This window comes from Podarcis pityusensis (genome assembly GCF_964106645.2).
Source record: "Podarcis pityusensis genome assembly, chromosome: 16".
NCBI lineage: Eukaryota > Metazoa > Chordata > Lepidosauria > Squamata > Lacertidae > Podarcis > Podarcis pityusensis.
The window spans coordinates 9,457,183-9,484,929 of NC_138041.1; the positions used below are offsets into that span (position 1 = coordinate 9,457,183).

At 47.5% G+C, this 27,747-nt stretch overlaps 1 protein-coding gene across 5 annotated transcripts in view; it reads left to right on the top strand.

Annotated features, from left to right (window-relative positions):
* Positions 1-27,596, top strand: part of ADAM15 (ADAM metallopeptidase domain 15) — a 42,139-nt gene extending 14,543 nt beyond the window's left edge. Inside the window, exons 9-25 of one of the 5 annotated variants that reach the window (XM_080984568.1) lie at positions 88-257; positions 980-1,061; positions 2,954-3,108; positions 3,221-3,395; positions 4,238-4,330; positions 6,491-6,686; positions 7,591-7,699; positions 8,852-9,017; positions 9,968-10,039; positions 11,606-11,717; positions 14,677-14,812; positions 16,391-16,441; positions 17,243-17,348; positions 21,064-21,141; positions 22,538-22,609; positions 25,718-25,827; positions 27,062-27,596. In XM_080984568.1, the coding sequence (XP_080840694.1) occupies positions 88-257; positions 980-1,061; positions 2,954-3,108; positions 3,221-3,395; positions 4,238-4,330; positions 6,491-6,686; positions 7,591-7,699; positions 8,852-9,017; positions 9,968-10,039; positions 11,606-11,717; positions 14,677-14,812; positions 16,391-16,441; positions 17,243-17,348; positions 21,064-21,141; positions 22,538-22,609; positions 25,718-25,827; positions 27,062-27,122 (1,944 nt within the window). In that variant the 3' untranslated portion in view covers positions 27,123-27,596. The remainder of the gene's footprint in view (positions 1-87; positions 258-979; positions 1,062-2,953; positions 3,109-3,220; positions 3,396-4,237; positions 4,331-6,490; positions 6,687-7,590; positions 7,700-8,851; positions 9,018-9,967; positions 10,040-11,605; positions 11,718-14,676; positions 14,813-16,390; positions 16,442-17,242; positions 17,349-21,063; positions 21,142-22,537; positions 22,610-25,717; positions 25,828-27,061) is intronic. The other 4 variants (XM_080984570.1, XM_080984569.1, XM_080984571.1 and 1 more) reach the window with 4 other exon arrangements.
* Positions 27,597-27,747: the final 151 nt, after the last annotated feature.

Below are 27,747 nucleotides of genomic sequence, written 5' to 3' on the forward strand. Positions count from 1 at the left end.
CTCTCTTGCCCTCTGCCTTTTCCTTTCCTTTCCTTTTTTTCTTTTAAAAACGCGCTCTCTCCCATTTTCTTCCCCTCCTCTGCCCAGTTTTACCGGACGGTGGGTCTGCGGGTGGCTCTCGTCGGCCTGGAAGTCTGGAACAAGGGGAACCGCGTTTCTGTCGACGGTTCCCCCCGGGCGGTTCTGGAGCGGCTCCTGCGGTGGAGGCAGGAGGAGCTGCTTCCTCGGATCCCACACGACAGCGTCCAGCTTATCATGTAAGGAGCCTGAGGGTTAGCCACCATGAGTCCAGTCTTGGCCGGGGAGGGCGGAATACAAATAAAAGTTTATTATTATTATTATTATTATTATTATTATTATTATTATTTATTAGGAAGGGCTTCAGAGAATCCCTAGAGGGGGAGTGTAGGGGGGGCTGACCAGGAGGAGTGGCAGGTGCTTGGCCTGGGTTATGGGTGCTGTGTGTTTGGCCAGGCAGGGGGTGTGGCCTGCACTTTCGATGGGCAGGAATTGACACTAACCAGGGCTGTGGGCGGGGCCTACACTTTTGATGGGCAGGGATTGACACTAACCAGGCCTGTGGGCGGGGCCTTCACTATTGATGGGCAGGGATTAACACCAACCAGGGCTGTAGGCGGGGCCTGCACCTTTGATGGGCAGGGATTGACACTAACCAGGCCTGTGGGCAGGGCCTGCACCTTTGACGGGCAGGAATTGACACCAACCAAGGCTGTAGGCGGGGCCTGCACTTTTTATGGGCAGGGATTGACACTAACCAGGCCTGTGGGCGGGGCCTGGAAATATGATGGGCGGGGCTATCCCACAGCCTGCCCGCTTTGTGCCTGCCCGCTCAGCTGTGGCAGGATTCCCAATGTGTACTTGGATCTGTCTTGTGTAAAACCTTATCTCTTTTCCACCCCTGCTATGCACTGTTTTGGTGATCTTCTCTCGCACTTCTTTCTCCTGCCCTGTCCCATAGGGGATCTCCATTCACCGGGGGCTCAATAGGAACGGCCACGCAGGGTTCGATTTGCTCCCATCGCTCCGGCGGGGTCAGCATGGTGAGTACTTGTGCCCCTTGCTTTCTCAGAGACCAGGGTAGTGGCATGTTTCTGGAAAGCCCAGGTAAGCAGGTGCCTGTTGCATTACTATCTGTTCCACGGAACCAGGGCAGCCTCATTGAAAGCCTCGCTTGGAGTTGCTGTGGAGCTACGCTTCTGATATTTTGGGGGGAGACTGACCCACCAGGAGTGTCAGGGTTCTGCATTTGTGTAGACGTTTGACCTAGAGTTTGCGTCTTTATGTTCATTTGTGTTGTTAAATGTTGCAGAGCTTTTTGTTCCAGCCAGATTTAAATCCTCCCGACCCAAGTGCTTTGGGGCAACGATGCTGGCACTCCTCTTTCCTTAAGGGTATTATGGTCTGTAATAATCAGGAGCTGGGATCTGTAGACAGCTGTCCTTTTTAAGTGACTTAGAGGCTGGAGCTCAGCAGGTGACAATTGGCCTTTTGCTGGCCAAACTTCCGGGAAGGTCAGTTCAGTTTTATGTTAGATATTTAATGGAAGAAAAACCCCAAGGTATCACTTGCAGTGGTTACATTTCTGCCAGTAACACTGGGAGCAAGAGAACATCTTGCCACCTGAAACTGTAAGGGCCTTTTTTCAGGGACTATTGTAGCTGTATATGATGGTTCTTACATCATGCAGTACTTCACAATCTGTTTTGCTCCGAGATTGTTTCGTATGGTGTGTTTCTTTTGGCCTATTGACCGTAATAAATTGATTGATGGATGGATACGCTTTTGGATTTTGGGGTGAATCATGGAGAAGTGGAACAAAACAGAAAAGTTCACAGTCCTGATCTGCTTAGCAGAAGTAGTATTCTGGGAAGAATAGTATTAAAGGAAAAACAAAGAATAAATGAAGTATATAATTTTTAAAAATATAAATAGGTATTCAGCTTTTAAATGCCTGCTGAAAACTTTTCTCTTTCATCAAGCTTATGCTTGACAAGACACCTTTCCACAACATTTATCTGATTCTATTTTATTGTATGCTTTTTATGTTGTTTTACATATATAAGGTAACCTTCCATAGTTTGCACATTAAATTTTTTTTTTTACTTGTTCATTGAACTACAGAAAGGGAAGAGAGAGTGGGGAGAAAAACAAGTACATAATCGAGATGAACAAATCTCTTTCTAGTCTCTCCATGCAATGCTCTTTCCAATAGACCACAAAACAGTTCCATCTCTCCCCATGGATTATATATCCCATCTCATGTGTTTTCTCTTTTTCTGGATTATGTCTGTCGTTTTATCCATCACTGCCACCTCCACACATTCCTGAAGAGATGGTGAATCTGTGTCCTTGCATTTCCTTTCCCACAGGGTTTTTTGCGGCCCTTAACTAAGGATCTTTATTCTTTATGAGTTAGCGGTATACTGTATATGCAAGTGTTTTTATGAATGAATAAAGGAGGAGTTGTTGTTTAGTCGTTTAGTCGTGTCCGACTCCTTGTGACCCCCTGGACCAGAGCACGCCAGGCACTCCTGTCTTCCACTGCCTCCCACAGTTTGGTCAAACTCATGCTGGTAGCTTCGAGAACACTGTCCAACCATCTTGTCCTCTGTCGTCCCCTTCTCCTTGTACCCTCCCTCTTTCCCAACATCAGGGTCTTTTCCAGGGAGTCTTCTCTTCTCATGAGGTGGCCAAAGTATCGGAGTCTCAGCTTCACCATCTGTCCTTCCAGTGAGCACTCAGGGCTGATTTCCTTCAGAATGGAGAGGTTTGATCTTCTTGCAGTCCATGGGACTCTCAAGAGTCTCCTCCAGCACCTCCAGGTCACGAAGAGTCGGACACAACTAAACGACTAAACAACAACAAAAGGAGGAGTGTGAATTAGGTTGGCTTGCTCAAAAATGCGAACCAGCTGTCTTTTCTCCTCTTCCAGGACCACTCGGTCAGCCCCTTGATGATCGCCTCGACTCTTTCGCACCAACTAGGCCACAACCTGGGCCTTGACCACGATGGCGCTGGCTGCAGCTGTGACGGCTCTGGCCCTAACTTTCCCCCTGGTCGCAGCTGCATCATGGAGCCACTGACGGGGTGAGCCTCTGCATTCACGTGGGGTCCCCCCCCCCGGGTGGCTGGGTGGACTGCGGAAATGCAGGGGGTTTGAGGACACCCCGCCTCTGACCGTTTCCCTCTTCTCTGCCAGCATCATGCCTGGTTTAACCTTCAGCAGCTGCAGCCACCGGAAGCTCCAGCAGATCCTGCAGAGCGACCGAGTGTGGTGCCTCCTCGACGTGCCGGATCCGGGGCGCCTGGTGGATTCTCGCTGCGGGAACTTCCTTGTGGAGGACAAGGAGGAGTGCGATTGCGGCCTCCTGGTGGTACGAAGGGCACCTCTCTCCCCATCTTCCTCCTCACCTTATTTATTTATTTAATTAATTTATACCCCGCCCATCTGGCTAGGTTTCCCCACCACTCTGGGCGGCTCCCATCATCACCATCATCATTATCATCATCATCATCAAGCAATAAATAATCAAACATTAAAAACTTCCCTAAACAGGGCTTCCTTCAGATGTCTTCTAAACGTCAGGTAGTTGTTTATTTCCTTGGCATATGATGGGAGGGCGTTCCACATGGCGGGTGCCACTACCGAGAAGGCCCTCTGCCTGGTTCTCTGTAACCTCACTTATTGCAGTGAGGGAGCCGCCAGAAGGCCCTCGGAGCTGGACCTCAGTGTCTGGGCTGAATGATGGGGTTTGAGACGCTCCTTCAGGTATACCGGGCCGAGGCTGTTTAGGGCTTTAAAGGTCAGCACTTTTGCCCCGTGTAGCTTCCAGATGCCCTTGGTGTGTAGTAATAATAATAATAAATAATAAATAAATAATAGTTTTATTATTTATACCCCATCTATCTGACTGGGTTGCTCCATTTATGAGAGGGTTGAGGTTAAGTCCTCTCAGGTATGACTCCTCCATATAGAGGCTTCAGCACAGAAGCCTAGGCTGAAAAGGGTCCCCTTGAAGTAGAGAGTTCTCCTGTGCAATTAACGGAGAAAGCTGGAGTTTGTGTGAAGGATGCATCCTCTACGTTTTGCTGAGAGCCTGCTTTGGCTTTGCTCATCTCACTGCGGCCTGGTATAGTTGTGCACGTTAAGCCTAAGCGAGGATCTGGAGCAGCCCAGTGGGTTTTTCACTGAACTTATGCCTTTCTCCTTTTTCAGGAGTGTACAGACCCATGTTGCAATGCGAGCTCATGCAAGCTGATGCCCGGAGCCCAGTGCGCCACGGGGGGAGCCTGTTGCCACGAGTGCAAGGTAAGTTGTCGGAGCAGAGGAGTGGGGAGGGAACATCCGCCGGTGGTTTCTCAGCCCTGCCTCGAAGGGGTGTTGCGTTCTCATTCACACAAGCCCTCTGATAATTTGGCTTTTAAGTGAAAGGGCACAGTTGCATGTTCCACCTAAAGATTTGTATATGTCATTGACCTGTGCAGGAGACCTGCTGGCCTGTGACTGACAAGGCAAGTTGGCCCCAAGTCTCTCTTGGGCCCCCTTTTGAGCCCCCAACTCTGATTTTGCAATAGTTATCTGAGGCCCTTCTCTGGGTGCCCCATCCCTGAGCGGTCCCATGGGTGGCAACACGAGAGCAGGGCCTTTTCAGTGGTGGCTCCCCGCTTGCAGAATGTTCTCCCCAGAGAGGCCTGTCTGGTGCCATCAATACATACATTTAGACCCCAGACAAAAACATTTATTTTCCGCCAGGCCTTCAGCTTTTAATTCTCAGTAGCCTCTTTGTGTGCATGTGGTGTTCCAACCCTGCCTTTTAAAAATGTCAATGTGTTCCAGATTTTTCTCTTTTGTGTGACGGTTTTGATGTGAATATTATTTGATTGATGTTGTATGCTGTTTGAGTTGCTTTTTTGTGGCAAATAATTTTTATGAACTACAATAATTTAGGGGTGTGTTTGCAGCACACAACTCCTAATAGGCATTTTTATGATTTTATGACACCTCCTTGATGGCCAGAAACTTGATTTATTGCACTAATTTATTATACTGCTTAACGTTGCAATAGGCTTCCAAGCAGTTTGCAAGTATTAAAATCAGTTACAATGAGAAATAGCATTTTTGTGTTCCTAGCTTAATAATAATAATAATAATAATAATAAATTAAAATGTATATAAATATACAATAATAAGAGTACATTCATTTGAAAAAAGGAATAGACAACGGAATAGACAGGCAGTCCAAAGTGTTGGTATATATATGATTTTGGAATAGTTTTTTGTTTGTTTTTTTCCTTTTAGTATATAAACTTTGTATACATGCTGAAAATTATAGTATAATAAGCCTTGTGATGTTATATGATAATGTTTACCGATGTAGCATAAGAACTTTAATAAATAAATAACATTCAAATAATAATAATAATAATTAATTGTATACCGCCCTTCATCCACAGATCTCAGGGCAGTTCACCACATAACTCTGATTCTCCTCACAGAGCTACAATTCCCAGAGTTCCCTGTGAGGGGGATTGATTGTTAAATTGCTCTGGGAGAGGGATGACGGGGGTCTCCTGACACCTCTCAGCCCCCTTAACTAATTCTTTGGGTGGAAACCATGACGATTCGTAGCGCTTTAAATGTTGGGTGCAGCTGGGGCCAGAGGCGTGGTGAACCTCCTCTTCCCTTGCAGGCTCTGCCAACGCCTGTGTCCCTCTTCCTACCGTCTTTGACCTATACAGCCTAGGGCCCTCATAACTATGGGACCGCCTCTCCTGGTATGTCCCACAGAGGACCTTACGGTCTTCAAACAAAAACATCTTGGAGGTCCCAGGCCACAGGGAGGTTAGGCTGGCCTGGACCAGAGCCAGGGCTTTTTCGGCTGTGGCCCCGATCTGGTGGAACACTCTGTCGCAAGAGACTAGGGCCCTGCAGGACTTGACATCTTTCCACAGGGCCTGCAAGACAGAGCTGTTCCACCAGGCCTTTGGCCAAGGTGCAGTCTGACGCCCTCCTTCAGTAATTCTCATAGAACTTTAGCCTAATGGTTGCCATTAATTTGATTTTGATTTGATTTTAGAATGAATTTTAGAATATACAGTAGTACCTCGGGTTACAGACGCTTCAGGTTACAGATGCTTCAGGTTACAGACTCCGCTAACCCAGAAATAGTGCTTCAGGTTAAGAACTTTGCTTCAGGATGAGAACAGAAATCGTGCTCCGGTGGCGTGGCAGCAGAAGGAGGCTCCATTAGCTAAAGTAGTGCTTCAGGTTAAGAACAGTTTCAGGTTAAGAATGGACCTCCGGAACAAATTAAGTACTTAACCCGAGGTACCACTGTATTTCAATTAATTGATTGCGATTTTATGTAAACTGTGTTATTTTTACTGTGTTAGCCGCTCTGAGCCCGGCTTCAGCTGGGGAGGGCGGGATAAAAATAAAATTTTATTATTATTATTTGTCCTTCGGCAGCTCCGCAGCACAGGATTTCTCTGCCGGGAAGCCCAGAACGAATGCGACCTCCCCGAATACTGCGACGGTACCTCCCCGCGTTGCCGGGCCAACGTCCACAAGCAAGATGGGACGCCGTGTGGGGACGAGAAGGCCGTCTGCTATGGCGGGGTCTGCCCCAATTACTTGAGCCAGTGCCAAGAACTTTGGGGCCCTGGTGAGTTGGCATTTGGGGCTCTGTGCAGGGGGGAGGTTTTTTTCAAGGATGGGTTGGGGCGAGCTCCCAAGAAGGCCTGGTCTGCTTCCTGGCCTCATCCGCACCATGCATTCAAAGCACGCTTACACCACTTTAAAATCCATAATTCAGAACACTTTAGAACATAAGAGGGGCCTCCCGGATGAGGCCAACGGCCCATCTAATAGCCGGTATCCTGTTCTCACAGTGATCAACTGGGGAAACTGCAGGCAGGATTCGAGCACACAAGCTCTCTCCCATTTTTCAGTTCTGGAGTCAGATGCAGGTCAGCACAAAGAAGCAGAGCCAGTGGTCAGTGAAGTTAACTTTTTATCCAAGGAAACAAACGTCCAACTCTTCAACCCTTCCCAGTAGGCCTCCCCCCCCCCCCCCGTGGAGCAGTTGCCAGGACTGGAGGTCCCTGCCTTCTGCCCTTTCCAAGGCTCCTCCTCTCCCCAAAGTTTCCCAAGTGTTCTCTATCTACCTCTGCGCACTTCTGTTCCGCTTCCCTCATTATTCTCACAGGATCATAGATTTGGAAGGCACCCTGAGGGTCATCTAGCCCAGCCTAGTGCAGGACTGTGTCCCATATGGGAATCAAACCTGCAACCTCGGCATTGCCAGCACCAAGCTCCAACCAGCTGAGCTATCTAGCTATACGATAGGTTCCTCAGTGTTAAATAACCACACATACACAATTTTTAGTGAACGTTCCCTCGTAGTTGCTGACAAAGATTTATATGGTTCTTTTGCCTGTTAATTTTTCCATTTATTCTCAAGCCATGACTATCAAAATGGCAGCATGCTGCTGCTGTCATTGGCTGTCCTGACTCTCTCTCTCTCTCTCTCTCTCTCTCTCTCTCTCGGTCTCTCTCTCCCCTGGCAGGTTCAGTCCCTGTCTCAGATGCCTGTGTGGCCTCTTTGAATGGCAGAGGGGACCTGGAAGGGCACTGTGGTCAGCAAGCTGATGGTTCCTATTTGCCGTGTTCAGAGAAGTGAGTGCTTTCCCTGTACGGATGGGGGCCAGTGAGGGGGTGTGGCCTATTTGGAAGGGGCGTGGCCTGATAAGAGTTCCAAGGACCAGATCAAGCTGTCGGGGGGGGGGGGCAGATTCTGTCTCCCAGGCCTGAGGCTCACCACCCCTTGCACAGGCAGACAAGACTAGCTTCCCTGGTTTTAGGCAGGTTTCTCTTTCCTAGTTCTACCTGGAAATGCTGCAGGTCAAACCCAAAGCCCTTTTAAAAAAATTGTAGTAATAATGTAAGCTCAAAGGTATAGACAAACAAAATCAGAACTGAAGTTACCAAACATGGGAGCAGTACAGAGGTTGTATTTTCCAAATAGAGAGGAGATAATAAAAATACAGTGGTACCTCAGGTTACATACGCTTCAGGTTACAGACTCCTCTAACCCAGAAATAGTACCTCGGGTTAAGAACTTTGCTTCAGGATGAGAACAGAAATCGTGCTCCGGCGGCGCGGTGGCAGCAGGAGGCCCCATTAGCTAAAGTGGTCCTTCAGGTTAAGAACAGTTTCAGGTTAAGAACGGACCTCCAGAATGAATTAGGTTCTTAACCTGAGGTACCACTGTAAAAGCAACAAAAGACATTATGGAAGCTTTCCATGCAAGGGAGAGTTTTCTTACATCTGAGTTTGATAGGTAATAAATGAAATCCCATCTGAACGGCGTAGAAATATCCCGAGCCTTCCTTACCCATAGAAACACATGGGATATAGGAGTTATTTTCCCTGCAATGGCCGAAGCCTCCGTATTATTGTACCGCGGTGACACTAGAAGTCTTGCTTTATTTCCTTGAAAAAACTTGAGGGCTGGAGACTTAACGTGGAGAGAGTAAAGACCAACCAGTGTGTCAAAGAGAGCCAGTGTGGTGTAGTGGTTAAGAGCGGTAGTCTCGTAATCTGGGGAACCGGGTTCGATTCCCCGCTCCTCCACATGCAGCTGCTGGGTGACCTTGGGCCAGTCACACTTCTCTGAAGTCTCTCAGCCCCACTCACCTCACAGAGTGTTTGTTGTGGGGGAGGAAGGGAAAGGAGAATGTTAGCCGCTTTGAGATTCCTTCGGGTAGTGATAAAGGGGGATATCAAATCCAAACTCTTCTTCAAATACTTGCAATCCCTTTCTGGCAGGGACGCCTTGTGTGGGCGGCTGCAGTGCCAACCCAGCAGCACCAATGCTGGAAAACAGAACAGAACGACCAGGGCTCCCGAATGCCCACATCACACCCCGACTCCTGTTGATGACATTCTGGATCTGGCCATGGTGTTGCCCGGCACAGGCTGTGGGGCTGGCAAGGTGAGTGGGCATCGTGCGGGCGCAGGGGGTGTATCTTGTTAGGTCCCCCCTCTGCGAGCTGCTGCTTGGAACACAATCCTCCTCTGAGATGGTCAGTTTGTTCCTTCTAGGACATATAGGACATAACATACAATTTGAAGATTGGGGGAAATTGTGGAGAATAGATTTAAAATTTACAGACTGTTCTCTTTTGAAAGAAAAGTATATGAAAATGATGTATAGATGGTATATAACACCAGTACAGATTGCAAGAATGTACAAAACTGGGTCAAACGTATGCTGGAAGTGTAAAGGAAAAAGAAGGGACTTTTTACCATACGTGGTGGGAATGTAGAGAAATTAAAAAAAATTGGGAAATGATATATAATGAGTTGAAGAAAATGTTTAAATTAACATTTGTAAAAAAAACCCAGAAGCATTTTTGTTAGGGATTGTAGGAAAGACCTGCCAAGGAAAATAAAGAATTTATTTATGTATGCGACAACGGCGGCAAGAGTCTTAATAGCACAAGGATGGAAGAATGGGGAAATCCTGACAAAAGAACAGTGGCAAGAGAAATTGATGGATTGTGCAGAACTGGCGAAATTGACATGCAAACTGCAAGACAAGGACAACTGTGACTTTAAAGAAGAATGGGAACTTTTTACAAACTACTTAAAAAAACAACAAAATGAATTGGACTCCTTGGCAGGTTTTGAATAAACATACACAAATTTATTGATTGTTAACATAATAGACAGATAATTTAAGGATCTTTACAGTTTTACAATATGAAGAGAATAACATGTGTTGAAAAATCAGAGAGAGGAGCTGAGGGGAAGTCTTGGGGGGAGGGAGGGAGGGGGAAAATAGGGGGGGGATGAAGAGGATATGTTTTGATAATTTGTTATGTTGAAATTCTTAATAAAAACTATTTTTTTGAAAAAAAATTGTTCCTTCTCTGGTTGCAGGTGTGTGTTGACCAACGGTGTCGAGATCTCTCCTTGCTCAAGCTGCCAGCATGCCAGTGCAACAGCCATGGGGTAAGTCGAAGGACTGGGGGGCAGAGCCGTAGTGGTCTGGGGTTGCAGGGTTTGCGTGGGTCTGTCGAAGACCCATTACGATTTCTGCAGCCCAGTCCCCGCCTCCAGCGTGCTAGAGCCAGCCAATCAGCATGAAAGGAGAACTTTTTAGTCACCAAGAAGTCTTCTCACCCTTTGTGCTGACTGGAGCCAATCGGAGTGAAGGGAGGGGAGTCGGCCTCTGAGGATGGGCTCCCAGGGTCACTCTGGGGAAAAGGTGCTCAGGAACAGAACCGAGGGGGAGTTTGTTCTGTATATGCTCCAAAGCTAAGCATTTAGGAACACACTGAAATCACAAGGCGCTTCTGTTTCGAGAGAACAGTGTTTAAATTCTGTTGTGGACAGTGGGACTTTCAGGGAAAACGCAACTTGTTATTCTGAAAGAAGATATCGGAGCACTCCAAATTATTTGCCCATGAATATGCACAGAAAATAGTAGATCTGGCTGAAAGGCCACACAGGGAGGTTTTCATTGAATGTTGCAATGTCTCGGCCCAGTACAGTCGTACCTTGGTATTCAAACAGCTTAGTTCTCGAACGTTTTGGCTCCTGAACATCACAAACCCAGAAGTGACTGTTCTGGTTTGCAAACTATTTTTGGAAGCCAAACGTCAGTCGGGGCTTCCGCGGCTTCCTGCAGCCAATCAGAAGCTGCACTTTGGTTTTTGAATGTTTTGGGAGTTGAACGGACTTCCGGAACGGATTCCGTTTGACTTCCAAGGTACGACTGTATACCTGTAGGAGCATCTCCATCCTCATCGTTCAGCCTGGACACTGAAGTCCAGCTCCAAGGGTCTTTTGGCGGTTCCCTCACTGTGAGAAGTGAAGCTACAGGGAAGCAGGCAGAGGGCCTTCTTGGCAGTGGCGCCCGCCCCGTGGAACGCCCTCCCATAAGATGCCAAGTAGATAAATAACTATATGACTTTCAGAAGACATCTGAAGGCAGCCCTGCATCGGGAAGTTTATAGTGTTTGATGTTTTGCTGTGTTCTTACTCTGTTGGAAACCACCCAGAGTAGAATTCTAAGATTATTGTACAACCTTGGTAAAGGGTGTGGCAGTGATTATTGTGAAGGCACCTCTGAACCTGCCACTACTCTACTGTATGGGAGGAGGGGAGTTAGAAGCCAGGAATCTCCTCCCCATTCCCCTCACAGAACTACAATTCCCAGAGTTCCTTGTGATGACAGATTGCTAAACCCCTCTGGGAATTGTAGCTCTGTGAGGGGAATGGGGGGGGGGCTGTTGCCTAACAACTCTCAGTCCCCTTAACAAACTACAGTTTTCAAGGTGCTTTGAGGGAATCCGTGACCCATTTAAAGTGGTATGATACTGATTTAACTGTTTTGCATGGATGGAGGCTGAGTTTCAGCAGTCCCGTCTCCTATAGAGGCAGATTGGGGCCTCCGAGGGTAACCCCTTGATGGGCCACGATGTGGGGAAAGTGAAGGGAAAAAAGAAAGTGCTCTGGCCTTTTCCGATTCTGCCAAGTCACCTCCTTCTGTGGGTCCTTCTTCCCTGTTTGCAGGTATGTAACAGCAAAGGACACTGCCATTGTCAGTCTGGCTGGGCCCCTCCGAACTGCCTGAGCAGTGGGTCGGGGGGCAGCATAGACAGCGGGTCGGCTGCTATGGAGTCAAGTAAGTAGCCGTGGGGCCCAGTGGGCTGGGATAAGTGCTGCAATTCTCAAAGAGGCTGAACGGTCAATTGTAGCTTTCTGGGGGGAATAGGGGTTGCTCCTAACAGCTCTCGTCACCCTTATCAAACCCCGAGTCCCAGGGATCTTTGGGAGAAGCCATGACTGTTTCAAGTGGCATCACAGGGCCTAGGACCCTCATACCTACGGGACCGCCTCTTCCGGTCTGCCCCACGGAGAGCCTCAAGGTCCATAAATAGCAACACCCTAGTGGTCCTGGGCCCTAAAGAAGTTAGATTAGCTTCAACCAGAGGCAGGGCCTTTTCAGCTCTGGCCCCGGCTTGGTGGAACTCTCTGTCTCATGAGACCAGGGCCCTGCAGGATCTGATTTCTTTCCGCAGGGCCTGTAAGACAGAGTTGTTCCGCCTGGCCTTTGGCTTGGAGCCAATTTGATTCCCTCCCTCTCTTTCTTTTTTCTTTTCCTTCTCCTCCTGCGATGAGGCATTTTAATGAGGCATTTTAATATTTTAATGTTTTGGTATTTTAATGTTGAATTTTAATTTTGTTTTAAGTTGTAATCATTCAACTTGTTTTTATTATTGCTTGTTAGCCGCCCTGAGCCCGGGCTTGGCTGGGGAGGGCGGGGTATAAATAAAAAATTATTATTATTATTATTATTATTATTATTTAAATGCGACTCGACAAACTTCTCGCATCAAAACCTTTGAAAAGGCCTTCAGCTATTTTTCTAGCCGTTAGCTTCCATTGCTGCCATTGATAACCTGCTTTCAGGTCTTGCTTTCGGGCTTCCCCATGGGGAATCCAGTTGACCACTGGGAGAACAGGATCCTGAAGCAGGTGACCCTTTGGCCTGATCCAGCAGCCATGCTGTTTTTATGTTCCTATCTGACACCCGTTCTGGGCCTGTTAACAACTCAGTTGGCTCAAGAAAGGCATGGTTAGCCAGGAGTCTTATTTCTATTACTTACTTCTATTTTATTTTATTACTTACTATTTATTATCTACCTAATCATCATTATTTAAATCATATTCATGTGTTGAAACGCATGTTTTCAAAGCCTCTTCTGGAAGCCGTAAACGTTGCGAGGCAAGACAATTTTGAAAATAAAACGATCAGTAACAGCAATGGAAAATACCATAAAAGGAGGCAGACAATTGCTCTTCTGCTTTCTTTTACAACAGTGATTTCCCAAAAGTGCTGTAGCCTGAGGCTGGCTTTTTTCCTTTTCTCTTCCAAATTAAAAAACTTGAAGGTGCACATAACTCTTAGACCCAGAAAGCAGGTCCCAGTGAAAGGTCACACAGCCTTGAAGGACACTCATGCATATACAAACCAGCCACATAGTTGTTATATCTCCCTAGCATCCCTTCCAGACATCCTTTTTATCTTGCATTCCTGACAATTTGTGCTCCTGATGGCATCAGGATGGTTTTGTATGCGATCCTGCTCTTGATACCCTTTGCTTCTCTTTTCTGTCCCGCTTTTGTTATGTTCTAATAGTGCGAGACTCCCCCCTCCAGGCGGCAATAATGTTGATAACATTGGGGAAGCATTGCAGAACTGCTCGTAAAAGCAGGATGGCGTGGGGACGGTTAAAAATCCGCCATGAATGCGTGCTTTTTTCATCGATGAGACGAACCTAAGGAGATCCAAGCAGGCTCGTCTCGCGTTCTTAACTTTGCAGAACACAGCTGCAAAGTACAGCAGCCCCGGGTTGTCCCGAGCAAAGTCCTACAGAGAGCAGACCCCTTTGAATAACTCTGTCCAAATTGGTCGCGTTGTGGGTTTACTCTCGGGACTAGCACTGGATGCAAACCCCAGTCTGGAGGAACCCCCTAGTGCAGCGGTTCTCAACCTGTGGGTCCCCAGATGTTGTTGGACTACAACTCCTATCATCCCTGAGCTCTGGCCTTGCTAGCTAGGGGTGATGGGAGTTGTAGTTCAACAACATATGGGGATCCACAGGTTGAGAAAGGCTGCCCTAGTGCATCATTGCAAGAGGAGATCAGTATCCAGGCTAGATTCTAGGGAAAGAGAACAGCCAGAAGATCCTAGGAAGCGTGGATGAGGCCAGGGGCCTATCTAGTCCAGTATCCTGTTCTCACAGTGGCCAATTGGATGCCTGCAGGAAGACCACAGGCAGGGAGTAAAGGAAAAAGCCCACTGTTGCTCGTAGGAACTTAAGAACAGCCATGCAGCCGGATCAGGCCAAAGGAGAGCCATCTGATCCAGCATCTTGCCCTCACAGTGGCCGACCAAATGCCTGTGGGAAGCCTGCGAGCAGGACCCGAGTGCGAGAGCAGCTCTCTCCATTTGCGACTCCTAGGAACTCCCAGTATTCAGAGGGACATCCAGCCTCTGATAGCAGAGACAGAGCAATAGCCCTTGTGGCAGGCAGCCATGCATAGCCACCAACAGCTTTGCCCTCCACAAATTCATCTAATCCTCTTTCAAAGCCACCCAAGTCAGTGGCCATCCCCGCCTCATGTGGCAGAGAGTTCCATAGTTTAACTGCGTGAAGAAAGACTTTCTGCTGATCTGTCCCGAATCGTCCAACATTCAGCACCCATGGACCCAGCTCTCATATGTTGAGAGGGGGAGAACAACTGTCCCCACCCACGCATAATTTTCTAGATTCCCATCGTGTCACGTCTTTTCTCTCAGCTTAAGGGAGTCCCAAACGCTGCAGGAGAGTTGCTTCAAGCCTGTTGGGAAGAGAGGATTAAACCCCCAGCCCCTCTCCTTCTGGGTGGATAGCTCCGTATTGTATATAACAGCGTAGGGCGTTCAGAGCTGGTGACTGAGTTGGGAACAAGGTCTCTTTTGTTAATGGGAAGGCAGCGGGGGAATATACAGCCTGGCATGTGGCATTGTGGACCGTGCGTCTGCCTGGCACTGAATAACACACTGTCTCTTCTTCCCCCCACCCTCTCCTTCCCAGGGGGCAGCGCCACCTCGACCGCCTTAGTGCTGACGGCACTCTTGCTCGTCTTGGTCCTCTGCCTCGGGATCTGCTGCACCAAGCGGGTCCACAAGCGCCTCTGGCAGATCGGCAAGGGCACCAGCTGTCAGTACAGGTAATGGACGGCACGCCCTCCTTGCCCTTTGTTCCCTGCCCCGCTTTCCACCGGTGTCCCCCACTTTTCCTCCAACATCCCCTCCAAATGGCTGCCCTAGCAAAGGTGTGAACCTTCCTTCCTCCCTCCCTCTGTCCCATTAAAGGCCAAAATGTGCCACCCAGGCGGGTCAAAGCCGTCATGCCAGGATCTCCTTTCCGATGCTGGTTTTAACTTCAGGACCACAATACCTTTCATAGCACCTCTCCTGATATGACCCTATCTGGATTCCGCCCCCTCTTCCACCTTGGTGTTCATCTGAGTCGTTTTTCCAGGTCTCCTCACTCTGAAGGAGTTTTGGAGGGTGGTGGTCAAGGAACAGGGCCTTTTCAGTTGTCTGCGGAGTCCTCTTTCCAGCTAAGGTCTGCCTGCTGCCATCGTTCCGCTTTTATTGGCACCAGGCTGAAACTCTCCTCTCCTTCCAGGTCTCTTAGTGGAGTGTGATCTGTTGGCCGGTGGCCTACATGGTGGGAATATAACCTTGCTGCAGAAATGTTTTTAGTGGGTTTCTTTATGAGCTATCTGCAATGGCTCTATCGGAATGTATTATTTTTATGATTTGTTCTTTTTAATGTTGCTTGGAGACTTGTCTGCAGCAAGCAATGGAGAAGTCAAATAACTGTGGAGATGGGTTGTATCCCGTTTCAGCCCTAGTCGGAGTAGACCCACTGAAATTATTTGTTTATTATGTTTTTATCCCACCTTTCCTCCAAGCGGCTCATGGTGGCATGCACAGTTCCTCCTTCTCCCCATTTTATCCTTGCAACAACCCTGCGAGGGAGCTTAAACTGAGAGACAGTGTCTGGCCCAAGGTCACCCAGTGAGCTTCACGACTGGGTGGAGGATTTGAACCCTAGAATCATAGAATCATAGAATCATAGAGTTGGAATAGACCACAAGGGCCATCGAGTCCAACCCCCTGCCAAGCAGGAAACACCATCAGAGCACTCCTGACATATGGTTGTCAAGCCTCTGCTTAAAGACCTCCAAAGAAGGAGACTCCACCACACTCCTTGGCAGCAAATTCCACTGTCGAACAGCTCTTACTGTCAGGAAGTTCTTCCTAATGTTTAGGTGGAATCTTCTTTCTTGTAGTTTGGATCCATTGCTCCGTGTCTGCTTCTCTGGAGCAGCAGAAAACAACCTTTCTCCCTCCTCTATATGACATCCTTTTATATATTTGAACATGGCTATCATATCACCCCTTAACCTCCTCTTCTCCAGGCTAAACATAAACATGATCTCCCAGCTCTTCGTCCAATACTCTAACCACTACACGACCGCAGGCTCCTTAACCAACATGACTAACTTAGGTCCATTAATTTCAGTGGGCTTACTCTAAGCAGAGCGCAATTGGATGCCATCCAGTAATGATAATTCCTGCCCTAACCTCCATCTGATTCCTCACACTGTGTGGACACCTGGCTATTTCTCTCCCCACGCGCCCATTCCGTGCCCCACAAAGGGACCTCTGTCCTCCCCTCTCCCCAATGTCACACACTGCTGTGGAACCCTAACTCTGCTCCCCTCACCCTGCAGCACTGAGACAGAGTCCCGGGTGCGATTCATCCGCCCAGCTGAACAAAGAGGGTAATACGGCTGATCCTGCAACAGCTGAGCTTTGATGTCATTTTTGGGTGTGAATGAAACGGTGGAGGCTCCCCCCCTTCCTATCTGGTGCTGGTTTGGTGCTTTGCCTGGGTTTGGTGCTTCTATACAAATATACCGTATTTTTCGCCCTATAGGACGCACTTTTTCCCCTCCAAAAATGAAGGGGAAATGTGTGTGCGTCCTATGGGGCGAATGCAGGCTTTCGCTGAAGCCTGGAGAGCGAGAGGGGTCGGTGCGCACCGACCCCTCTCGCTCTCCAGGCTTCAGGAAGCTATCCGCAATCCTTGGGACCCCGCGGGAGTTCCCGCCGGTCTCCCAAGGTTTGCAGAGAGCTGCCTGCATCTCAAAGCCCAGGGCGCGCTAAGAAGCATGCTCCGGGCTTTGGGCAGCTCTCCGCAAGCCGTGGGAGCCCAGCGCGACTTCCCGCCTGGCTCCCTAGGCTTGCAGATAGCAGCCTGTTCTGGGGGGGAAATAAATTTATTCCCCCCCCCCCAAACGGTGCGCCCTATGGGGCGAAAAATACGTTATTTCTCTTGCGTGCACTCTTCTCTCCTTTGGGGCGAAATCCAAGTCCCTGAGGGCTGCTTGTGGACTCTAGAACCTTTTGCATCTCGAGGGCCGCATTCCCTTCTGGATGACCTATTGGGGGCTGCATTGCAGCGCTGGGCGGAGCAAGAGGCAAAAGTGTGTTGGTCTCTCTCTGTGTTGTGTATATGTGTGTGTTGGCCTGTAATATGTCCCGTAAGACCGAGGCCTCAGCCTTCCTGTTCTCCCCATCAGGATCACGCACCCTGAGCCTCGGACTTACAGCCAAGCCCCACCAGGGCGCCCCCGCCCCCCACAGTTCAGGCAGAACACTGAGCTCCAGCTCATGCCGACTTCCAAGGTAAGTGATGGGTTCCCACCTTCGTATGTGGATGGCGCCTGGCTGTGCCACCTGTGATCGCTGCATTTCTTTCATTTACTAATTTGTTAGATTATTACAATATCATCTTACGGTTCAGACCCCTTACTCACAGCCCCTGCAAGGGTCCCTATTTTTTCAGGGACGTTCCTGATTTGGAGAAGCCGTCCCGGTTTCTGATTCGATCCCGGAATGTCCCACTTTTCCTTAGGACGTCCCTATTTTCATCGGTGAAATGTTGGCGGGTATGGAGTTATCTGACCCTCCAAGCCAGGGGTCAGCAAACTTTTTCAGCAGGGGGCTGGTCCACTGTCCCTCAGACATTGTGTGGGCCCAGACTATATTCTGAAGAAAAAATGAACGAATTCCTATGCCCCGCAAATATCCCAGAGATGCATTTTAAATAAATGCACACATTCTACTCATGTAAAAACACCAGGCAGGCCCCACAAATAACCCAGAGATGCATTTTAAATAAAAGGTCACATTCTACTCTTGTGAAAACATGCTGATTCCTGGACCATCCATGGGCCAGACTTAGAAGGCGATTGGGCCAGATCTGGCCCCCGGGCCTTAGGTTGCCTACCCATGCTCCAAGCTGTCTGAAGGTAATCCTGTAAAGGGAAGTTTTTTAAAAAAAATGTTTAATGTTGTGTTATGTTTTTATATATGTTGGGAAGCTGGCCAGAGTGGCTGGGGCAACCCAGTCAGGTGGGCAGGCTATAAATAGTAAAATTATATCATTATGGAATGGGACGTCCCTATTTTCATCGGAGAAATGTTGGAGGGTATGTACTTGTAATAATGAGATACCAGAAGAATTTGGAGGGGTGCTGCTTTGACAAAGTGGTACAATAAAGTCTGGCAAATAAGCACTTGGGGCTTTTTTGGCAGGGGGGTGGAATTGACTAACTAAACTTGGCCCAAGGTTTGAAGCACAAAGACCTTTTTGCCACGAATCAATACACCTCCTTTTTATGCACATGGCTAAAAATGAATAGAGGGCTCCCCTAACACTATAAAACCTTGTGGTTAACGCAAACTGCGTATCACCCTCCATACTAATGGGTAGGAACATATGTTCTTTGGATGTTATTTTGGATGTAAGGCCTAAACTTCCATCTTCAGGGCTAGGGTGGGATATTTAATTTATTTGTTGCATTTATACCTCCACCTTTTTCTTCAAGGAGCCCAGGGTGTGGAGTACATGATTCTCACCCTTCATCATTTAATCCCCACCATAACCCTGTGAGGTAGGCTAGGCTGAGAGGCAGTGGCTGGCCCAGGGTCACAGGGATTTGAACTCGGGGCCTAGTCCAACACACAGCTTACAACCACCACACCATGCAGGCTCTCGGCTACGTGTGTATGATGTAGTTATATGATAATTGCATTTTGTTGGATGAGAGGAAGCTGTTTTAGTGCTGCAAAAGGAAAGAATAGGGTAAATTTTAGTGTGTGTTTTAGCAACAATTCCCTCCTCCCCAAAAAAAATATATTTACAGGAGGTAGGTTTTCAAATTACTGAACTGAAGCACTCTCTCCCTTCCTCCCCAATAGCAACAATTTTATTTTATTTTAGCATTAACAAAAATTACCTCTCCCAGTTCTTCTTTATTATATTTATTACATTTTGTTTCTTTAAAAATTAACTTATTAAATACGATGGATCCAAACTGGGGAGTGGGTAGTTGTGCAGAGTCTGAAGAAAACCAGAATCTCATGAACTTCTTTTACGCACCATCTCCACACACCCAGCTGTCAAATTTTGTTTCCTGGTGATAACTTGTTAAGTTGTACTTTTCAGCCTTACGGACATTGCAAACTTTTAATTCCAAGGTTGCAGATAAAACGTTTAGTAAATTTGTGTACCGTGTGTGTGCATGTTTACATCTATACAGATAGATATCTATATCTGTCTAGATCAGTTACAGGTTGCTCTGAAGTTTTCACTGATTATAATCGGTCCGTTTGTGTGTTGGTTGCCATGGTAACTATAGGCTTGGGGCCTGTCTCCTAGGCTGCTGCTATTGGTCATTGATGGTGGTGGGCTGTTGGGCTGTTGCCACGGGTGATTGGCTGAATTGTTGCTGACAGGTGGCGGGGCTTAGAAACTGTTGCTATGACTGGCTGTGGGAGTGGTCAGTTACTCTTGGGAGGCGGGGCTTACAGGTCCTTCAATCCTGTTACATCCTAAGAGTGTTACCTTGGTTTTTTGTTGGTTTGGGTGTTTTTTTTTGCGGGGGGGGGGGGTTTAGTGGGAAAAGAGAAGCAATTACCCTTTGCACCAAAAGAGATAAGTTCCCTTCCACCCCGCTGGCCCGGAAGCATTTGATGCTAACTGTAATATTTTAATATAAACTCAGCTGCATACACTGCAGACTAATTTTAATCATGAAGTGCCATCTCAGTTTGAAGGGCTTAATTTTCCAGGCCTACCCTCCAAATGCTGAGTAGAGTTAAAAAATGAGAAAAAAAAGTTGGGGGGGGGGCTTTGCAATGGAGTATGCTGGTAGAGGGCGTGGAATGGAGTGTCCCAGAAGCAGAGGTGTGGCTGGCTGGCTGGGAGCCCTGAACAGGAGCGCTCTTTCTTAGGAGCTGGGGATGCGCTGCAACATTTTTGCTGCTGCGCAACCCCTTTGTTTAATTTTTAAGTCGGAAGAGGGGGCCCGGCGCGTCCATAAGGGAGCTGAATCTCCCACAGGCCCCTCTCTCCCTGTAAACACAGCCCTGAATAAAAGGCAAACCTTCAGAATGGAACAATTTCCCCAGAAAAAGGGGGAGGTGTTGCCCTGTGAGACTATATGGTATTGTGAAAGAGCAGGTAGAAGTGTACATAGGACTGGCTAAGGAGAAAGTCCCACAGCACCCTCAAGTGGCTGGAGGGTGTTATGACAGCTTGTACTGCCTCCTTAGGCTTACTGCAAAGGTGGGACTCTGACTCCCATCAGCGCCGGCATCCAGTGATGATGGGAGTTGTAGTCCATCCACATCTGGAGGGCCGCAGCTTCCCCAGCCCTGCTGTTACTAGGCTTAAATGCTCTATAATTCACCAAAACGCTGTGCCAGATTTGTAGAAACCTGGTTCTAAGCCAGAATAGATGTGACTCAACTAGGTTCATTAATTTGAGTGGGTTTGTTCTGAGTAGAACATGGCTGGATATGACCTCTAAATGCTTATTTTTTTAATTCCTGAGGCTCAGTGGGATTCTTTAAAATGCGACTAGGAGAAGACCCCCTTCCTTAATTTTGGAACGCCCTTTAGTTTCTCCTTCCTAAGCCTCCCACACCAGGCTCAGGCTGGCTGATGGCAGTTTAACCCAGTGGAGCTCAAGGCACTCTGTACGTGCTCTGGGACACCCCTTTCTTCTTACTCGCACGAGGTGTTAGCGGCAGAGCCTCTGCAACATGTTCTGGGACCGATCTAAGACTCAGAATTAAATTCCTAAATGGACGAGAATTTTTTGGGGTGCCTGTTTCTCTCTCTGTCTGTCTCTCTCTTCTCCTTGCATGGTTGCATTTGCATGAATGTGTGTGCCTCTCATGTACCCCTAGCCATGCATGCCACAGGCCGGAACGATAACACCCTCTCTCTCTTCTCTCTCTCTCTCTCTCTCTCTCTCTCTTTCTCTCTATCTCTATCTCTTCCAATCTGCTCTCTGGTTTCCTTGTGGCGCTGCCTTCCGTCTCTCTGCAGCCTGCTGCCCCCGATGCTTCTCGACCTGACCCACCATCCAAGCCTCTTCCGCCTGACCCGATCCCAAAGGGTCAACAGGTAATGGAGCGGGAGGAAGGAGGGGGCAGGGGCAGCTTGTCCCTTGACCCCATTGCATGGTCTTCTGCGACGGGAGGAAAAGTCGTCGGTCAATGGCAGGGCCTCGGTGTTTTGTGCAGGTGTCCCAGATTCAATCCCTGATGGCATTTCCAGCTAAGTGTTGCCTGAAACCCAGGAGAGAGGCTGCCAGTCCGTGCGGACAGTGCTGAGCTAGAGAGACACAATGGACTAACTTTGGTATTTAAAAAAACAACCACTTCCTGGCTTCCTCTTTCAATTGGAGCTTTATGTAGAACCATGAGGACTAACCACCCTACTAAAAAAGTTAGTCAATAAACTTAACCTAGCATGGGGAGGACAAGCAAAGGAGGATGCCTCCCCCCTCCCCAGTGTGACTCCCCTTTATTACATGCACAGCACAAGACAGTGACCTAACCCAAGCATACGAATCAATATGACTAATTTGACCCATCAACGCAGCTCCCTTCACCAACAAACGACACTGCAACCAAGCTCTGGGCCCTCCAGTCTCTCGCAGTGCCAATGAAAATAAATAGATAGATAGACCTACTCGTGTGACGCTGGCACAAAATCCCTGCCCAAACACTGCAATAGAACGAAAGGTCATTATTCTCCCTATTTCTCTCTCTCCCCCCTCTCTTTTCCCCCATCTGCACAATGTCCGACAACAGTGTCTCATACTGAATGTCAACAAACCGTGAAAAGGTCCCTATGAATTCTGTGAACCACCCTAAGACCTTTGGGTATAGGGCGGTATATAAATTCTAACAATAATAATAATTAGAAAGTGGAGGTACTATATGTACTTTTCCATGTTCGTTTGTTTTGTAGCACAAGAAAATCTGTAATAAAAAGAATAATTTAAACTAGAAAAGTACCATGAGGACTAGAATCCAGCAAAATCCAACCACAGGTTCCCTCATCCCTGGTCTAAGCTGACTGGTGGGGCCCCTCCAGGTTTTCAGACAAGAGAGCCTTTTCCAGCCCTACCTTGAGATGCCGGAGGCTGAAACGGAGTCCTTCTGCATGCTCTGTTTCTGAGTCGCGGCCAAACCTTAAAAACATGTAAGGTTCCGGTCCTCATGGTTCTGAGCAAATACAAACATAGGAAGCTGCCTGCTGCTGAGTAAGGCCATCGTTTCCACCCAGCGGTGGCTCCTGAGGGTCTTTATCCAGCCCTGCTTGAGGATTCTGGGGATTGGACCTGGGACCCCCTTAATCCAGATCTGCCTTCCCTTAGTAAACAGCAAGGCCCTCCCATGCTTCTTCCAGAGCTGCTCCCCCAACATACAACACCCCCCAATCTTTTTCTTCTTCTTCTTCTTCTTCACCCGAGCATGTCTTGTCTGTTGCTGTACCTCCTCTTTCTGCCCAGGCCTCGGTCCAGGACAGGCCAGCGCCCCCAACGCGCCCATTGCCTGCTGACCCCATTCCTAAAGATGCTCAGGTAACTGGCAGCATGATGCCATTCCTGGTGGTGGTGTGTGTGGTTTTTGGAAAGGGAGGAGGGTGGTCTGTTTGGGCAGGGTGGAAGGTGGATGGGAACAGCTGTGGGTGTTAATGGGAAGGTCCCTCCCCCAGTTCCCCTCCAAAAACAGGGAGCGATCCCTCTTCTCCATACTCCTGGGTTTCCCCGGACATTTTATCCGAATATCGATAAATTCCACCCAAAATCCATTTCCAAGGACGAATCCCAGTTGTCCAGGAAATTCCAGGCGTATGCCAGCCCTATTCCTCCCCGTCCGATGGGGAAGAATTTTTATCCCATAATTTTCACCTTACCTGGCTCTCATCCTGGAGAGGGTCCTGGTGCTTTTTTGTGCTGCTTGCGCTTCTTGGAGCAGAGCAGTGTGATGTCATAACCAAGGCATTCTGGGAAGTGCCAAGAAAAAAACACACCAAGAACTCAGGCCAATGTAAGTTTCAATAGTGGGAGTGTCCCTACTCACAAATCAATAGTCAATAGTAACAAAAACTAATCCATTCAAAAGTATGTATTCTGACAAGGGTTACAAACTCAAATAGAGTTTACAAACTCTAACAGAGATGACAAACTCAAGCTCATAAAAATATGTGCAACACAATAATTCATTACAGAATTAGAGATAAGAGTTTATGAGTAGAGATAAGTTCATGTTAGTCCAGATTCATCGTGGAGGTCTTAGTTTCAATCCTTGAGCAGAAGTCAGTTATGGATCAGAAACCAGGACAGGGCCCTATTTCGATGTATTCACCTTCATCAGCTGGAAGTATCAAATATTACATGAAAGTACGTTTAAATTCTCAATTATCATAAATTATAATTTATAAAACAGTATTATATTATTAAAACAATTCCTTACCTAATTTTTAAAGGGTCGTGTAAGTTTGAAGACTTTTGGATAAATATATCCTGTTATTTTCTACGTTTCTCAAGGATAACAGCTGAAAATAATCAATATTAATAATAGTTACATGTGTTGAATCAAATTAAAAACTCTAAGGTTACAATTGACTATTGATTTGCGAATAGGGACCACTCCCACTATTGAAACTTATAGTGGCCTGAGTTCGTGGTGTGCCTTTTTCTTGGTATATTTAATAACAAGAACTCCAACTTATTCTGGGAAGTGCGGCCGATGGGAAGCTCCCAAGAGAGCCTAGCGTTGCTGTAAGTGGGATGCAACCTTCTTTAGCATCTCATGCGATACTGGAACCTTGCGGCCATCCAGGGACGCCGAATGTCGAGAGGTTTGGAGCAGACAAAAGGAAAGACTGTGGAACTCACTCCCACAGGAGGCAGAGAGGGCCACCGACATGGGTGGCTTTGAAAGAGGATTAGACAGATGGATGGAGAGGAAAGCTGTTCCGCTCACAGAGCTACAATTCCCAGAGTTTCCCTAGGAAGAGGGATTAATTGTTAAACCACCCGCAGAATTGTATAGCTCTGTGAGCAAATGGGGAGGTCACTTAACCGCTCTCAGCACCCATAACAAACTACAGCTCCCAGAATTCTTTGAGAGAAGCCATGGCTGTTTAATGGGCTATCCCCGTGCTTTAAATGTATGGTGCATATTAAAGATATGTAACCACTTGAAAGAAACAATTAGGCCTAGGATTAAAATGGAATTAAATTTATAAATAAGAAAATGTACGATAAGGAAAGCTATGTAATATGATTAGGACTGTGATATGGTTTTTTGAAACTCTGATATTGGAAACTGCTACATATAATTACTAAGAAATTCGGATGGAAGAGATTCGAGGAAGTCAAATACTATGTCTATGAAGATGGATGGTACTTAATTTTAATTAATTAAGTGGTAATATGTTGTATGTATCTTTTTTCTCTTTTTCTCCTATTTTTTGTTTGTTTTTATTATTGTTAATCTTTTTTTTTTTACTATGTTTATCTACTGAAAATAATTAATATTATTTGGGGGGGGGGGAATGTATGGTGCCAATGTAGCCTGAGGCAAATTTTAGGCACGGGACACAGCAACCAGTCGGTGGTGTTTAAAACCCAGTGTACCACTTTGAACAGCCACGGCTGTCATTGTCATTCTGTCATGACAGAAAGACCAAGAGAAAAACGACAGAAAGACTAAGAGAAAAAGACAACAGAGACTTTGAAAAAGATTGGGAACCCTTCATATTATATTTGCAGAAACAAAGAAAGGCAATAGACTTGATGGCAGGATTTAAATAAACATTCACTTTATTAGTACCAGAAAATGTTTAGAAGACAGTGAAATAAGATGATGTCGTTAATTTTATTTTTATAGGTTTGATGTTATGTTATTAATAACCTTTTCTGTTGAGAGATAGCAAAGTGGATAAAAATAGAAACAAACCAGGAACGCAAGTTGTGGAGCAGGTCTTGGAGGGGATGGAGGGAGGAATATATAGTAAACGTTAAGAATTTGAGATGTATGTAATGAATGAAAAAGAAAAATGAATAAAACTTTTTTTTAAGAAAGGACAGCCATGGCTTTTCCCAAAGAATTCTGGGAGCTGTTTTCTTGTCAAGGGTGCTGAGAGTTGCTAGCAGGCCCTTTTATTCCCCGCCCAGAGTGGGGTAACAATCCCTTTTCCCAGGGGAAAGAAGTGAAACTTGTAACTCATTTACGTGGTTCCACTCTCTGAGCATAATTTAGCTTGACACCAGCCATGGAAATATAGATAATATTCGTTTAAGGGGCATCTGGCTGGCTACTGTGGGGAGAGGATGCTGGGCTGGATTGGCCGTGGGCCGGATCCAGTCTTCTTACATACTTAAGTTGACATCAAAGCAAGCAGAAAAATGAGAGAACCCCTGGCCATTTTGTAAGGTTAATTGAATTGAGCGGCAGCCCCCTCACAAAGATGTCAGGGAAAATTGCTTATACACACGTGTTATTTTTGCATTGTGTGTGTGTGTGGTGTCGCACCCACACACTTAATGAAGAGTCTAAAAATAAATGTTCTGCACCTCTCTGGCCTCCCCTCCCTTGCTTGCGTGAGGCGGTGCGCAAGCGTTTCAGCACGCATCGCAACCCGCCTCCCCTAATTCAGGCTCCCTCTGTTTTCCTCTCAGCCCCCTGCCAAGCCTCCACCACCCCAGAAACCGCTCCCTTCGGATCCCCCCCGGGCCGAACTCTGCGCTGTTCCCAACTATGACCCTCGGGTCCAGATGCTGCCATCGAGGTGAGTGGAAGAACGGGAGGCGGCTGGGGTGGGAGAGGCCGAGAGGGAGGTGGCTGCTTCTTTTCCAGCTGCGGGGAATTGGAGGAGAGGGGTGGTGGGCAAGACAAGCTGCTTAAACCAGGGCTTCCCAAACTTGGGTCTCCAGCTGGTTTTGGACTACAGTTCCCATCATCCCTGACCACCAGTCCTGCTAGCTAGGGGTGATGGGGGTTGTAGTCCAACAACAGCTGGAGATCCACGTTTGGCGAAGCCCTGCCTTTCAACGGTGCTGCGGGTGGTTTTAGATGTTCTCAATGCCATATTTACTCGAATGTAATGTGCACTTTTTTGGCCAAATTACGTTGCGAAAATTGGGGTGAGCATTAGATTTGATGGTGCATTAAATGTAAAGGTAAAGGGATCCCTGACCATTAGGTCCAGTCGTGACCGACTCTGGGGTTGCGGCGCTCATCTCGCTTTATTGGCCGAGAGAGCCGGCGTTTGTCCTCAGACAGCTTCCAGGTCATGTGGCCAGCATGACTAAGCCGCTTCTGGCAAACCAGAGCAGCGCACAGAGACTCCATTTACTTTCCCGCTGGAGTGGTACCTATTTATCTACTTGCACTTTGTGCTTTCGAACTGCTAGGTTGGCAGGAGCTGGGACCAAACAACGGGAGCTCACCCCATCGCGGGGATTCGTCCTAGGCTCTGTGGTTTAACCCACAGCGCCACCCGCATCCCTGATGGCGCATTAGATTTGCGTAAATGCGGCAATAATGGTTCATTTCATAGTCGCCTCATACCCAATGTTGCTTGGGAATTCTATTATTATTATTATTATTATTATTATTATTATTATTATTAGGATTCATATACCACCCTTCAATGAAAGATCTCAGGACAGTTCACAAAATAAAAATACAAGATAAAAGCACAAATAAATAGTTAGAAACACACACAAAAATAACCATCCCACCCCAATGCAGTGCAATTTTGAATGGTGCAGCGATTCAAAATGGCGTCCAATTGTATGTGCTGGCCAGCGGTCAGGGATGTTGTAACTTAACGTTATTGGATTCCGGCTCCCATCAGCCCCCAGTCATCATGGGCAATGGTCAGGGATGATGGGAGTTGTAGTCCGGCGACATCTGGAAGGCTCCTTAGCCCTGCTCTAGTGAAGTTAATTAAAAAAGAACTTGTTCCGACATGTACACCTCAGCGCAAACCTTTCCTTCATTTTCTGCTTCCCACGCAGGCCAGCTCCTCCTCCTCCTCCCATGGTGTCCGGCCCGTCATTACACATCCACAATATCTAACCCGGGCCAGGCCAGGCCCACGGACTCTTCCTGCGGCGCCCCTCTCTGGCCGAAACGGGCGATGAGGACGACAACCCCAGCCCCTTCCTGGCACTCGCTTCGCTGGCTGCTTCGGATTTACGGGAGGGCGGCTTTGTACCCTTGCGAAGGCAGGGATGTGTTTTGTTTTGTTTCCCCCCCTTTGCCCAGAAGTCGCACTCCTAGCTTGGCTGGAAACCTCCGCCATTTTGGCTCCAAAGTCCCTGCTTTTGGTTTCGGAACCTGGACACAAGGAACTCGGGGGGGGAAAGGGAACAAGTCTTTGCACTGGTGAAAAAGGAGGGCGAAGGTGTGTGTATGTGTGCGAGAGAGAGGACTTTTGTGTGTGTGTGTTTATGAGGGATGTCATTCCCTAAGGGAATCCTCCCCTCACGAATCTTGCCTGGAAATCGCCCGTTTCTTTTCTTCGTAATAAAAACGGACTGGTTCCACTTATTTCTTTCAGCGCCTCTTTATCCAAGCTGGGACTGACCACCAGGGAAGGCCTGTCTCAGGCTCCATCTGAAGGTGCCGCCATCTTTTAGCAAATGTACCCGCAGGGCAGGGAAGTTGCTACCCTTTCCCGTTCCATCGGAGCAGCTGTCGT